The 15,355-nt window shown below is 36.0% G+C and overlaps 1 protein-coding gene across 7 annotated transcripts in view; it reads right to left on the minus strand.

The window, feature by feature from the left end:
* Window positions 1-374: 374 nt before the first annotated feature.
* Window positions 375-15,355, minus strand: part of TRPC4 (transient receptor potential cation channel subfamily C member 4) — a 230,528-nt gene continuing 215,547 nt past the window's right edge. For 3 of the 7 annotated variants that reach the window (XM_025364312.1, XM_025364314.1, XM_025364307.1), the window contains 3 exons: window positions 7,562-7,603; window positions 7,344-7,433; window positions 375-5,920 (listed from right to left, as the gene is read on the minus strand). In XM_025364312.1, the coding sequence (XP_025220097.1) occupies window positions 5,198-5,920; window positions 7,344-7,433; window positions 7,562-7,603 (855 nt within the window). In that variant the 3' untranslated portion in view covers window positions 375-5,197. The remainder of the gene's footprint in view (window positions 5,921-7,343; window positions 7,434-7,561; window positions 7,604-15,355) is intronic. The other 4 variants (XM_025364311.1, XM_025364309.1, XM_025364310.1 and 1 more) reach the window with 3 other exon arrangements.

The following is a 15,355-nucleotide window of genomic DNA, read 5'->3' on the forward strand; positions in this document are numbered from 1 at the left end:
GGCAACAGAGAGAGACTCTGTCTCAAAAAACAAACAAACAAAACCTTGTGTTTTCTCCAATAAGTAGCTCTTTTATCATGGTTTTAAAAATAGCATGTGATAATATTTCACTAGGTAAAATAACTAGTGGGGGAATTTATACAGATTCAAATGGCTCCTCTATATTTAATTACTTTAGAAAAGGTTTCCATGATACACTGTTAGATAAAAACATTAAGTTATAGGTATAGTGTGATGAAATTCTTGATAAAAATGATAAAACCATAACCTATATAGCTGCACATATATTTGTATATTAATACATTTGTAAAGGCAAAGGAAAAACATGGAAAAACAGCAAATTATGACCAGTGATTCCATTAGAAGATTAGGAATCAAGGAGAGACTGCAAACTTTAATAGAGCTGCATAAAATGTTTTTGAATAATTAAATACAGAATTTTCTACCATTGTAATTCACATGATGGAGATACATGAGTTGACTGAAACAAATACAAATGTTCCTGAGCAGCAGTGTCCAATAGAAATGCATTGCAAGGCACAAATGCAAGCTACATACATATTTTTCGTTTTTCTAGTAGCCACATTGAAAAAGGAAAAACGAAACATAACTCGTTTAGTTAGTATATTTTAAATCAATACTTCAAAAATACTATCAGTTCAATATGTAGCCAATATAAAATATTTATGAGCTAGTTTACATTATTTTCATACTGTCTTAGAAATCTGGTGTGTGCTTCACACTTACAGCACATCTTAATTCAGACTTGTCACACTTATAAGTGATTGATAGCTGTATGTGGATAGGAGCTACCTTACTGAACAGTGCAGCTCTAGAGGAAATTAATGGTTTTGCTACTGGTGAATTTGACCTGCAGAGACATCTTCACTGTCAGCCTAGTAACGGTGTGACTGTACCCAGGTTTGGTCCCACTGTCCCAATCTTAGTTTAACTGTACATTGTCCATCTCTATCGTTTTTCAGTTGAGAAGCTTTGATATTATTTAATACATTTTATTATTACCAATATGCATATAGGTTACCATAAAATCTACACTTTCAGTGAAAATGAACAGTGTCTTTTCTGAAAACAGTAAGAAACCAACTTTGAAAAAATTCTCTGAATACAACTTTGTAGAAAAATAAAAGATAACATGGTATTAATTCTGAATTTTAACTTGAGTGTTTGGACAACTATATCTTCTACAAGGGCAAAGAGGACAAAACGTTCCCCAAACAAAAAGTCAGTGGTCAAAGCATTTATAATGTGATGTCTCATCCAAATATCGAGATGAGGAGGTGTTTGTTTAAGCCCCCAACTTGACCACCAAACACCTGGGTAAATTTAGATAATTTCCATAAATTCCCTGGGCTTTACTTTCCCCAGTTATCTACAGTGAACTTGTTTAACATGGTTCTAAAATTTAAATTAAAAAAGGCACGTGATAACACTGTATAAATAAAAGGCCTTTTCAGACATTGTAAAATCAGAATCATGGTTTTGGAGTTAAGAGGAATGCCAGTAATATTAAATTTCTAAATTCTATGGTTAGTTTTAAGTCAGGATTTCAGATAATCCAAAAAAGAAAAATATATTGTAAGCATGTTTACAGGGCCACAATGGATGGTTCTTACTAGGTTGAGTTTTAAGGACACTGAGCATGGAAGGCAGCTGTGTACACTGTAGAAGACAGATAAAAATACAATACACAAGGACTAAGAATGGACAGATTTCAAAACTTGGTGGCCTCTCTTCAATAAAGAGCCGTGAGACTGGATAGTCATTTACTCAACTAAATCCCAGAGTTATTAAGGATTATCGAATGTTAGAAGAATATATTCTTATGCCATTGTTACTTATGTTTCCTCCACCTTTGCTAGAAAATTGACCTTCCTTCTTTAAGAATAGCATGGTAAGTCTACTATCCTTGACTTTTCATCAATTTGTTTGATCACTAAAGTATTTCAAGTTGCTGTCTATGTCAAGGCAGGAAAGTGAGTATGTTTTTGCATTAGTTTAATTGCCATCCAGTAGATAGAGTAACTGTTTTAAGAAAATTTGGTATACAAATATTCAGCTCATGAAACAGATACATTTTGAGGATGTTTAGCACTTTGAAAAATTACTCATCGTTTTATAAAATAATTCACCACCATTTAAAAAAATATAGCCAATTTCCTTACTGAAGTTAATATAGATTTATTTGCACAGAAATTTTAAGGAAAACCTTTATTACAAATGATGAGGTACATCTTTATAGCATACTTTCTTATAAATGGAGCTTCCAAAATATACTTGTGATAAACAAAGTGTTTTAAACTTACCTGCTAGTCTATTAAACCGAATTTTCAACACACTCCTTCACCCAATTCAGACACAAAATTTAAGAAAAATAGATTTTTTAAGATTAAGAGAGTATGAAAAAGGAGAAATATTGTTTATGTAAATGAAGGTGATTTCAAACTTCTCTGTAGCATTTAGAAATTTCTGTGGATAGAAATATGAGTAGAAATGAAAATCCTGAAGTACTCACTTACAGACCTCAAAGAAATAACATTTCTTTGCTTGCTATCCTGCTGTTGTTTTACTTTTCTTAGTTTATCCTTACTCATCTTCATTAATGCTACATAATATCACCACATATTTAGAATAGCATTCAATTCTAGTTATATTAGTAGCAGCTGGTACTAATAATATCCAACACTTTGTTCATACTCATAAACACATCTGTCAGCAACATCTGGGGGTTGTTAGAATCATCGTTTCTAGGACACTGAAAAGGATGGTCTTGCTCCAAACACATTCCTCTACTACCATCATGTTCCCGTATAAAATGTCAGCACCTTAACCCCTGATGTAAATAAGCTACTGGGGAAAAAAGGTTTTGTTGCTTGTACTGTTAACTGGTGTTGCTTGAAGGAACAGAGAGAATTTGAAATTAAATTCTGGTAAAGTATGTATAATGTTGATGTATAGTGTCCTGACTTTGGGAAAAAACAAAACGAAACAGCAATGCACAGGAGAGGCAAAAAGAAATTAATGGAAAATATCCCAAATGTTAAGAATAGGCCTACAATTTCTCTACTACACTATGTATGATTTAGAAAAAATTGAGTAGCCCCAGGATTTGCTCTGAGCCCTAATATACTTAAGATAAAGATGTTCTTGAAACAATAAATATATTCATTAGGCTTGTGTTTCTCCAAATCTATCTGGTCCATTCTTAAGTCCCCAAAAACTAGATTTAGGAGTGAACAGGGGCATAGTGCTCCTGGCTTTTCTGAAAATTAAAATCTAGTATTTCAAATTGAGTTCTGAGATCACATACTGAGTATGTTTTTAAAATCTACTAGCTTTAATGTCATTTAGTCTAAAGAATCAAATACAGCACATTTTATATTTTGCACATTTCTCTTGCTTTAGAAGAAGGGACACTTATGAAGCTTACCATACTCATTCTCTCTCAAGGTATAGGACTTCAGAAGTGGCAATGGTAACCCCTGTATATGCATATTTTATAACTTGCTCTTTTTATGTTCTGAAAGGCAGTACAATGCAGTGGTGAAGGGAATGGCTCTGATGGACATATCACAGCTCCATCACGAGCTGTGTTACCTTAGCCAGTTAGTGCTGGTCTCAGTTTCATCATCTGTAAAATGGGGACAAAAACAGAAGCTACTTCAGAGGGCTGTTAAGAGCAGTACATATATGTTAATAGGTGTATAGGAATAGAACAGAGACTGGCATTGTTATTGCTGTTATTCCTTATTTTTGATGTTTGCTAATGAGAAACTGAGTCCCATAACATTGTGCCATTTGGGGTCAATGATAAACCATATGCAATTTCTGAGGTCTGCAGAGTAATTTTTGAAATAAAATGAACAGCGTTTTTCCATTTATTTGAAATAAATGCGAATTTTATGTGGTGAAGAAACCTCCCATAGTGGCTTAAATAGACACAAGCAATGTAATTTAAGCTTTAAGTTTCTAGTACCAATTTTATGTAAATTGGGAACACTTTCCTTGTAATAGTTCAGTGAATTATTATAAGCTAAATTATCTTGCAAACAACAGAAAGAAAAACAAGAAATAAGAATGCTTTTCCTATAGGCAAAACAATATATCTATATCTGCTGATAAAATTAATAATGATTTTTGAGTGATTTTAATTTTAAAGAAATATATAATGATTACTGGTGAAAAGAGGAGACTGCTAGGTTTTTGTACTTCTTTTGAATTGATTACAATATCGCGTTGATTGAAAATACTGGAATTCAACTTTACTTAGATTTAGATTGTTTAGAATACATTCATTTTCATTTGGATATTATTAGTATGCAATCATCTTGCTTGTTAAATGTGCTCACAGTATGGTTTATTCTTTTCTATAACTGAGAATTTTTGCCATATTTTTGAATTTCAGTTATTCATAAAGACTCATATTTATACTGATAAGCAGTGGAATCTGAAATAGGTAATTAAAAAAAACTGGAGGGGCGAGTTTTTTTCTGACAAAATGTCATTGAAAATCATCAATCATCAAAATGTATTAAGACAAACACTTCTTTTACTTACTGAAAGGAAACCCTGGAACAACCTAAAACCCTACAAAGTATTTGTGACTTTGAGGGGGTTTAGACATGACTCCACGAGAAGACGACTTGCTTGCTTTAATTGTGTACAACAATTATTTACATGTCCTTAAGAAATAATTTGGTAATATTTGTGTTTTAAAGTCAAACTGTAGGACTAGGTGAAAAGTCCTTGGCAAGGAACCCTCTCTAGAGACCTTAAAAAATTATGAAAAGCTATAATATTTCAGCCACATTGGTTTTTGCATATAAAAATAGCTATTTTAGGAGTCAACTATCACATGAAATAAATGACATTTGTTTTAATTGAAAAAGATAGCTAAAATGTTTCTGTGGGTTATTGCAACAGTACAAGAATACAAGGTGCATTTATTTATTAACAAAAACAATTGTAAAACAAATTGTGAAAGCAAAAGCAGGCTACAAAACAAAAAGGTTTTTGATTGCCTTTGCCTTATTTAAACATGTTACAGGTTAATATGCCACAGTTAAGAAACGCTATAAAGTGTAAGTTAGCATTTGCTAATACAATTTAAACATTTTCCCACACCCAGAGCACTATGGAAAATATATATGTGTATGGTAAACGCTTCCTCCTTCAAGTATCACAATCTTGTGGTCACATAATCTTCCTGGGTGACTGTGTCTGGGAGGCTTAGATCATAGTCTATACTCGAGTCCTCTTCTTTAGCATGTTTCTCCTTTGGTATTATAGGAACCGTGTCCTCCACCACCACCTTCTCTGACTTGAATGGACACACTCTCTTGCCTACCTGTAACCCCAGTGTGTCCGTATTCCTTTCTCTATGGTCTACTAACACACATTGTTCACTGAGACCGGGAATGCTCAGGTCAGCCCGTGAAGCTAATCCTCGAGATTCCAGTTGAATATTTCTCTCAAGTGGTCCTGCAGCCTGTTGACGAGCAACTTCTTCTGAAACAGAGAAGATTTGGTTTGCATTTTGCTCAGCAGCATTTTGTTTTGATCGTCTATGAAATAACCCAAAGTTTTTGATATCGGTCACAAAATTCACTTTTCTCTGCTTCTCCCTGGGTGGCTCCTGCACCACCAGGGCAGAGCCATTGCTTATGTTATGTCTTTCAGAGGCAATTGCTGCTGATCTCGGATGAATCAGGGTGGTTAAATCAAAAAGGCTGAAATTCTTTTTCTTGTCCTTGCTATTACCTTCGTTATCACTCTTTTCATCTGAGTCTGCCGAGTTTGAAGACTCCTTCGAGGCATTTGCAGATTGTATTGTGGAAAGTTTGCTTCCTCTTAGTAATCCCAGAACTTCAAAGCGGAAACTAGAAATGTCTTGCTTTAGTTCCTATGTAGAATTTAAAATGAAAAATTAGGTTAGGACTTAAACATTTGGAAATACCATTTTCTTGTCTCGTGTATGGGTCAGAACTGTTTTCACTCCTTTTCAGAAACAAGCATTCTACTCTCCTGTGGTTCTATTTAGAATTCCAAGTTCTCTCACGGATACTTGATGTCATTTTGATGTCTACTAATCTCCTTATTGGAATTGGGAAGGACACTTCCTAAGGTTGATGCAAAAAGAAACATGAGTTATCTTTGCCACCAACGCGCAGCTGAGTATATTGGGTTTCTCTGGGACTACAGTTTCGAAGACTTCCTCTCCAAATGAGTCATCTGCTGCCAAGTTACTTCACTGTCTGTGGGGTGTGTTTCATAGGATTTTTAATATTGGCACATTTTTCTGTCCACAGGGATATCTGAAAATTATGTGGAGCCTAACTTTTTAAGAGCTGGTAGTTACTTGCAGTTGTTTACTGTCTTAAAGAGGACTTTCCCCCTAAATCTGGGTCAGCCTCTGCATCCTAGGAATTTCTTCGGATCTAACGACGTTTCTTAGACTCATCCTTTTTCCTTGTCTTTTGGGGCAACTGAATTCTCAGTCTTAACCTGATGGCAGCCTTCTTGGTGGCTTCCTGCCCTAACCTATCTCCTAAAGCAACATGAATCATTTAACATTACAATTTGAACTTTATGACTGCAAAGAAAATCTGGGCTTCTAGCTAGTTTTCAACCTGCACTTTAGGTTTTGTAATTTCTCTATCTTCTTACCTAATTCACTACTTCATTCTCACGTTCAAACCTGCTATTTTCTATGTTAAATATCTCCTATAGATTTTGTTTAATGTGTTTGTTTGTTTTGGCCTGTAAGATCTTATGGACCTTAATCATTCTTCCAAAATCTCTAAACACTAACTAAATAATTTTAACCTAAATTATTTTAAACATGTGATTCAAGAATATAGTATTTCACACATTTTACTTATTTCCTCTTACACAATTTAAAAAATATCAAGGAGAATGTTTTTAAGTGTATTAGTTACAATTAAACTCAAATCTTAAATTTTCTGCTATCAAAGTTTTGCAGAACACACGAAGTTTTGTTGTTAGTGTGTTAGTTACTAAATGTTTCAGATTTTAAGATCAGGCTGAAATTTCAGAAACAAGCTCACTCTGGGATCAGGTAAGTCAGAATGCCTTAATCACTAGGCTTTTCTCTGTATGTGTGAAAACATTGTATTTTGAGAAGAAATTTCATCACTAGCTTTTCTTTTATTTTTACAGTTCTGTAGGGTTTCAGTTGAAAGATGAGAAGGCACACAGGCTTGCTGGAACACACAGCCGCGTTTCTAGCTCTGATTTTAAATGTCCTCTATCTGGATCCATATTCTGCACAATCTGCCTCTTGTGATGGAGATGAAAACGGTTACCTTAAAGTTCTCTTCGGTCAGGCCTTCTTCAGTTTTAGCATCTCTAATCATTGCAGCGACGTATCGCTTCACCAGGTTCCTCATAACTTCCTGAGGCATTTTAGAACAAGAGTATTGATACTTAGTGAGTAAATACATTTCCTCCTGAGTCAGTTCTGAAGGGGGGACTGCATTTTATTTTAATGAAAATTTCAAGACATAGTACAAGGACAACTTACTTGGTACTGGTGATGTCTTCTCAAATTATCAGCAGCTCGCCTCTGAAAAGGAAAAGGACATTCCTTTCTGGTTATACTGTTATATTACTATTCTAAAAAATAATTTATTTTTTAAAATCAAGAATGTTTTTATTCTCATTTCTTCAAAGTGGGAGTTTTACTAGTCAATGGGCAATGGCTAAAGAGTGCTGCAAATGGGCCGGGCGTGGTGACTCACGCCTGTAATCTCAGCACTTTGGGAGGCCAAGGCGGGTGGATCACGAGGTCAGGAGATCGAGACCATCCTGGCTAACATGGTGAAACCCCATCTCTACCGAAAATACAAAAAATGAGCCGGGCGTGGTGGCAGGCGCCTGTAGTCCCAGCTACTCGGGAGGCTGAGGCAGGAGAGTGGCATGAACCCGGGAGGCGGAGCTTGCAGTGAGTGGAGATCGCGCCACTGCACTCCAGCCTGGGGGACAGAGCCAGACTCCGTCTCAAAAAAAAAAAAAAAAAAAAGTGCTGCACATGAATCAAAAGAATGAGTGAACAAACGTGTATAATCTATATGACATTTGAAACGCAGAGTAAGTTAACAATGACAGAACTGTTGTTCTCATACAGGACACAAGATGATGAAAAATTAGTTAATTAGAGTTAATACACATTCAAAATCAGTTGAAATGATGATGAGAGATAGTACATATCAAATAGAAATTTAAAAGTCTTCATAAATATTAACATGGCATGATTAAGAAGTTATGTTGTGTAACAGTTAATCAGAAATCTTGTTAGTTGCTGAACTCTCCAATATTAATTTCAATTGTATATACAGTAAGAGGAGATTCCTGTTTAAGTAGATGGCTGGATTTAACAGAATAAATAAATAAAGGATTCTGTTGAAACACAGCATTTATTAACTCATTTAATAAATTAAATGTGAGTCCCAGCTCATATTCTGAAGGCATCCGAATGGTTTGAGAGTAGAGGTGGGGTAAGCACAGAGCAGTGATTTGGGAGTATGGAATAGAGAGATGGGTTGTTTAATGATTGAAAAAAGTCCATTATGAGTTAAATAATAAATGACATTAAAGTTATATATTTGCAGATTCTCAAGTATTCTAAATATATGAGAAAAAACCCTACATAATCCCAATTTTATGTATGTTGAATAAACATCAGCATTGATTCTTCAGGAAGAAAACCGGCCAAAATAATGTAAAATAAAAATATCTCTATAATAAAGGAATTAATTTGGTAAATTGTGAGAAAGCAAAAGGGATAATGTATCTTGGTTTTAAAATGAGGCTTTTGATCTTGTTCCTTAATAAATAATCACAGGCTGATAAAATAGAATATTGAAAAGAGCTGTGCCTGCATCACTGTGAAATGATAATTTAAATATTAAATGATTTAAAAGAGACTATTTTCTTCTCTTCAGAGAAATAGAAGAAAATGCTATTTTCACTGGCCATAAGGATGCATCCGTCTTTCATGACTAGTAGTGATTTGTAGGAACAGATGAGACATGCTTAGCTTCCTAAAGGTCACTAATTATTTTGACTGTCATTCACTTTTGCATGAGAAATACATTTTGAGAAAAACATCTAAAATAAGATTAAGCTATTAATTTAAAAACTCAGAAATTTGAAACAACACAAATGTAGAGCATCTTGAAAAAGCATGGCATGGGAATTTTATGGCTGGGCCACCAGATGGAGGTGTCTGACTCATATTGAGACACAGCTCAGCTGAAACCTAAGACAAAGAGCACTTCTAGAAGGAAACACACAGTCTTCTAGATCTCCTTAAATTTACTTAAAGTAAACTAAAATACTAAAGTGAGTCGTACATCAATTTCTTTAACACTCTCACCCTAAATATTATAACAGAGATCTGATTTTCATTATTTAAGTAGCTAGAAACTCTCAATTTAATATAGAAAGAATTTAGTCTACTTAATTTTTATTGTTTTGAGGTTCTATAACGTTTCACTACTGTGTTTTAGAATCCTATCCTTCTAAAATCCAATAAAGACATTTTCAACAGAGAGCAGTTAGAAGTCAAGATTTAACTTTAAATTTCTTTAACATCAAACTACAATTGAGGATGACAGAATCAGAAGATTATGAGTAATAAGTGAAAATTATCATGATACATTTTAGTATTAAAATGAGTACAAACTGTCTTTCCTTCAGTAGAATCTTACTCATCCAAAGTCAAAAATTTTTAATACAAATACAAAAAGGTCAAAGACTACATTTGAAATGATAATTCTAGGTTAATTTTCTTGGGAAAAAATTTTAAAAATCAAAACAGCTTTTCAAAAAGAAGAACACTAAAAATGTTCACTATGTACCTTTCAGGTGTTATTCAGTTTCTATAGTCCAGGTTTAAGACTAAGTTAATGCAGTTCATTGTTTTTGTCAACCAATTATTCTCCATAATTATGTGGTAATACCACAAAACTATTTTTTAGTTGCATGAAATTTTATCAGGCAATGAACTTCAACATCCTGGCTAGAAAAATAGGAATGGATGAAGTTAACCATCTTCTGAACCTAAAACTCAAAATGAATGCAGTGCACTCACCAAATAATTAATGCTAAATTATGCAGCTGATAGAGCTCTCATCTGTTTAATCTGTTTCCCTGATTAGCATGACAGAATAGGCTGTTTAGTGATCATTACCGTTATGCCCTTACTTTCTGGGAGAAAGTGTGGTGTGATGTTAAGAACATGGTACTAGGGGTTACACCTGGGTTTGAAGCTGACTGTGCCTAGTCAGGGAGTTTAACTCTGACATCCTCCCTCTTCCCTGATTCTTTATTTTACAGGGTGAAGATAAACTCCACGGGTAGTTTTGAAGATTAAATGAGATAAGAGATTTATGGCATCTGTCGCTAGCTAATGTTAGTTCTTGTCCTTTGCATTTTGTTTTCCTTTTTGATTAATAATATGATTTAACAGCGTTTTAAAATATCTTGATTCTCAAAGCTTGTGCATAGCAGGAAACATATTACGATTACCTCTGAGAAAGTAAAATAATATACTTAGATTTCACTGTGTCCCTTTGCGTGATTTTGATGGCAATTCATGCTTGTGGAGAGCATTTCCTTCAGCTAAATCATTAGATGCCTTCAGCTTTGGCAGTAGAGAGGTTTAGAGGTAGGAAACTTGCATGTAAGTGACAGAGTAAGGGGCTAGTTCTGGTAAATTTGGACAGATGTGACCCAGATTCTGTAGGCAGTCATCTTTTGGGGGAGCCCAAAAGTTTTACGAACTTTTCTGCATGACATTGAATTTTTGCTCTGACGTTAATGAGACAGCCATATGTGAGCACTGATATAGAAACTCAAAGGAAAATTCAGAGGTCATAGCAAAAAGGAACACTGGCTAGGGGTTCCTGCCCAGCGGACCTGTGGAATGCACCTCCTACAACATGTTGTTACTGAAGAGCCACTCTGATTTGGTGTCTCCTTTGGTCAAGTTACAGAGCAGAGTCTCCAGGCCTGGGGATGAGAGTTCCTCCTTTGCCTTTGTCTCTGGCTAAGCTCAGGGATATTTCTCTTCAGGGGCTCAGGATGATTTTCATGGGTTGAGGCAAGGAGAAGCCTACTTCTAGGAAATGCAAGATATTGGGGAAGCTGATTGTCTACCTCAGATATCAGTTTTTTCAGTGCAGGAACCATGAGTTGGGAGAAATTGTTTATATTCTTGGTGCCAGGCAGATTGAAGGGAAGGGCACCTGGATATGGAAATATGATGGAGTCTTGCTTTGTCGCCAGTCTGGAGTGCAGTGATCTTGGCACACTGCAACTTCGTTCTCCCAGGTTCGAGCCATTCCCCGGCCTCACCTTCCTGAGTAGCTGGGATTACAGGTGCATGTCACCATGCCTGGCTAACTTTTGTGTTTTTAATAGAGACGGGGATTTCACCATGTTGGTCAGGCTGGTCTCGAACTCCTGATCTTGTGATCTGCCTGCCTCAATCTCCCAAAGTGCTGGGATTACAGGTGTGAACCATGGTGCCTGGCCGGAAATACGATTCTTTTACCATGTGCCAGGAGTTTTTCATTTCTCTGCGACCCCTGGAAAGGGCTTTGCCTCCTATCTGAATCCTGGGATATTTCTGGTGATAATCCTGACACTGTATATTTGGGTTTGGTTTGCCATGGTGGGGAGTAAAGCCAGCGTGTCTCAAGGCTCCATTTTGGAGCCAGAACTCTCTTAACTTGTAGGGCTAATTTAAGGTAGATTTATTAAGTGACTACATGTGTATGGCAATAGAGTGTAAGAAACCAGAGATGAATAAAGCACATTTTTGCCCTTAAATGGCTTATAGTCCAAAAGGTGGATTGCCAAGATCATGAATGACTACACATGAAGGCAAAATACAAAAGAAAACACGGGAAGTGCTGTAAGTGTGTTAATTGAGTACAGGGGAGAAGGAGATAATACTGTACGAAGGAAAGAAGCCAGAACAGCCCTCTTATAGAGAATAGGGTATTACGTGGGACATGAAGCAATCATAGGATTTGGACAAGGGGAGGTGCACAGGTGTTCCAGACGATTGGAATAGGATGAGCCATATGCTAGGGTTAGAAAGTGAGAGGCACATTATGGAGACTTCTGGCAGGATAGTTGCAAAGTCTTTGCTATTGGGAATATACAGATGAGATTGTAGTGGGAAGTTAGCATGGACTGTTAATGTAGAATTTTAGATGGCACATGAATCCGGTGGTTACTAGGCACTTGGGGATTTTGACTAGTTGAGTGACATGTGATGAAAGTTTAATTTCATTGATAGTCATCTAGCAGCAGCATCAGGTGGGAATGAGACTTCCTAGCTTCTGGTGGTGGCTGTTAATTCTTGGAGGTCTTTGGCTTTCAGGTGCCTATCTGCAATCTCATATGGTGTTTTTCTCGGGTCTCGGTCTTGACATGGCCATGTTCTTACAATGACCCTATTCCAGTATACTCTCACCTTAACTAAGTATGTCTGCAATAATCTTACTTCCAAATAAGGTCACAATCTAAGTATGGGTGGTTAGGACTTCAACCTATCTCTTTTGAAGGGGCACAGAATTCAACTCGTAATATATGTACTCTTTGCAATAAACATCACAATAATTTTTGGCAATTAGTGACACCATTGAATATTATACAATAGAACTACCATCAATGATATTTAGGATATTCATATACTTTTTGTTGGGTAAAGGTCAGTTGAGCTTCAAAGGGATTTGTTACCGTAAGATAAGATATTTTTTCTTATAATTATCACTGGAAAAGACCAAGAACAGGATAAATGAACAATTTGTGTTTAAAAGTAATATAATGAAAGCCATTTCATTAAAAAATACCTAAGTGGGTACTGAGCTTTAATACCTAAGAAAATAGGTATTTAATTTTCTTTCAAGCCATTTGCATATTAACTTTGACAGAGTAATCTGCATTGACTAGGTGTTATCTAAAAATAATAACTTAGGTAGAATTATAGCATGGTAGACCTGTGTTAGGAATAAAAAATTTCTCAGTGAATGAGTGTACAATACCACATAGAAATTTCTGGAACTTGGCGGCCGGGCGTGGTGGTTCACGCCTGTAATCCCAGCACTTTGGGAGGCTGAGGAGGGTGGAGCACAAGGTCAGGAGCTCAAGACCATTCTGGCTAACATGGTGAAACCCTGTCTGTACTAAAAATATACAAAAAAAAATTAGCCGGGCATAGTGGCGGCCGCCTGTAGTCCCAGCTACTCAGGAGGCTGAGGTGGGAGAATGGTGTGAACCCAGGAGGTGGAGCTTGCAGTGAGCCGAGATAGCACCACTGTACTCCAGCCTGGGCAAGAGAATGAGACTCCATCTCAGAAATTAAAAAAAAAAAAAAAAGAAATTTCTGGAACTTGCATTTTGCAGCTTTTTTTTTTTTTAAACTAGATTGGTTGTGAGTTGTGTTTAAGACAGAAAAAATGGACTATATGACAAATCAAGGACTTTTCTTCCTTAACTGAGTGTCTAGGAAAAATATTTTGGAAGAAGTGCTCTTTAAGTTGACACTTTCCTTTGCAAACTACATCAGAAGTCAATAGACTGTGTGTGGAATATTCCTTGGCAAGGTAGCTTTAAAGGAGAAGATGGGGGCATACCTGTGTGCCACTTTAGCATAATTCACAGTTTGCAGGTTCCTCCTGATCTGTTAGGACAAGACAATGGCAGCGTTTGGATCAGAGAACTCATGTTAAGGAGAAAGACCATCTAGTGAAAAACCGCTGCTGCTGCAAGGAAACTCTGGGATTTCAATAGAAGTGTCAGGTTCCTTTAGAGCAGGGAAGATTTTGCAGCTAGAAAAGAGAGGTCTCTGGAGAGTGAGCTGTGACATTTTCTCACTCTTATCTCCAGTTCTCTCCAGGTCCACTATGTAGAATGTCACGCTCACTTCATGTAGCTAGTCCCTGCTGTCAATTTTCAGTGCTGTTTTCTCTCATTTCCACTCTGGTTTTGGTCTAGCAGTGAATTTTAAGCCCATGCATTATGCCTTTTAGTCTTTGCTTTGCTCCTTGAATTCCTTAAGCCATGCATCTTGCTGTGTTCTTCTCCTTTCACGAAAACTAAAAAGGCAAGGGGCATTCTGCGATGTGATCCCTTTACAAAATTTGCAGTTTGACTTCTTTGCAGATGGATCTACATATTGTTCTCTATAAACAGTCTTTCTCTACCCTTATAGCATACATCTGCTTACTGTTTTTCATGAACACATTTTCTAAGTATATCAAAATAATTCATGTGAAATGTCTGAATGTTGTATCATCAAACCAAATATTCAGGAACTCACTCTTGAAATACCAAGAATATCAAGCAATTAATTTCTATATATCTCCAACGGGGAAATAAAGTTTCATCAAAAGGCCCTGACAACAAATCTTGCAGCAGTAATTTAGGAAATCTGGAGATCCTCATGGATGAAAGTTGTCATATCTGTAAGATTTGTCATTAGGCCTACTGAGTGTCCTAAAGATCAGGGAGCAATACATTTTGACAAATTGCCACTATAAATGAAGTCTGAGAGGCATGTTCTATGAGCATTTTTTCTTTAGTGATGATAGCTGTTGCTAATCTATTCACAGTTTCTAATTCATTTGCAGTGACTTAACTGGGCATATTTCTGTGGTAACTAGTCAGGCTCGAATATTCCACCTGTATCTCAGGGCTGAGTGATGCTCAGTGATCATCATGCCTCCTGTTCTTCTCACCATGTGCTTGAGAGAAAACCAAAAAGTAGAAGACATAAAACTAAGGAAGTTAAAAACATTTCTTATGATTTCATTGAAAGAGCTAGTATTTTTTTTGGTCTGGTACACTAACATATAAATGTAAACATTTCATTTAGAAACCTAGTCTGTGGCATTCAATATGTTTCACATTAATTAAATGCTTTGGGGAAGTACTGTATTATAATAGCATCTTTGTACTTGAATTAAATGGATTGGGACTTTTGGAGCAACAGCATGAAACCTGGTTTTGTTTTAGTTTAAATAGCTCAGATCTACTATGTACTCACACAAATTAAAGATTCAAAAACTTCAAAACAAATTGTGGTAAACACCAATGCTGTCTTGAATAGAATTGTCCAGTTAAAGTTATAAACTGGAAATGCTTGTTAAAATGGAGACTCCTGACAATTCTTGTATGCTATAAAATTTGAGAACAAATGCTTTAATAACAAGAAGGGTATTTGCTGATAAAATGAGGTTAAACAAAACACTTGACAAGAAGCAATATCAAAAAAACACAAGTTAGAGTGTGTTTCTTATTT

This window comes from Theropithecus gelada, chromosome 17 (genome assembly GCF_003255815.1).
Source record: "Theropithecus gelada isolate Dixy chromosome 17, Tgel_1.0, whole genome shotgun sequence".
Lineage (NCBI taxonomy): Eukaryota > Metazoa > Chordata > Mammalia > Primates > Cercopithecidae > Theropithecus > Theropithecus gelada.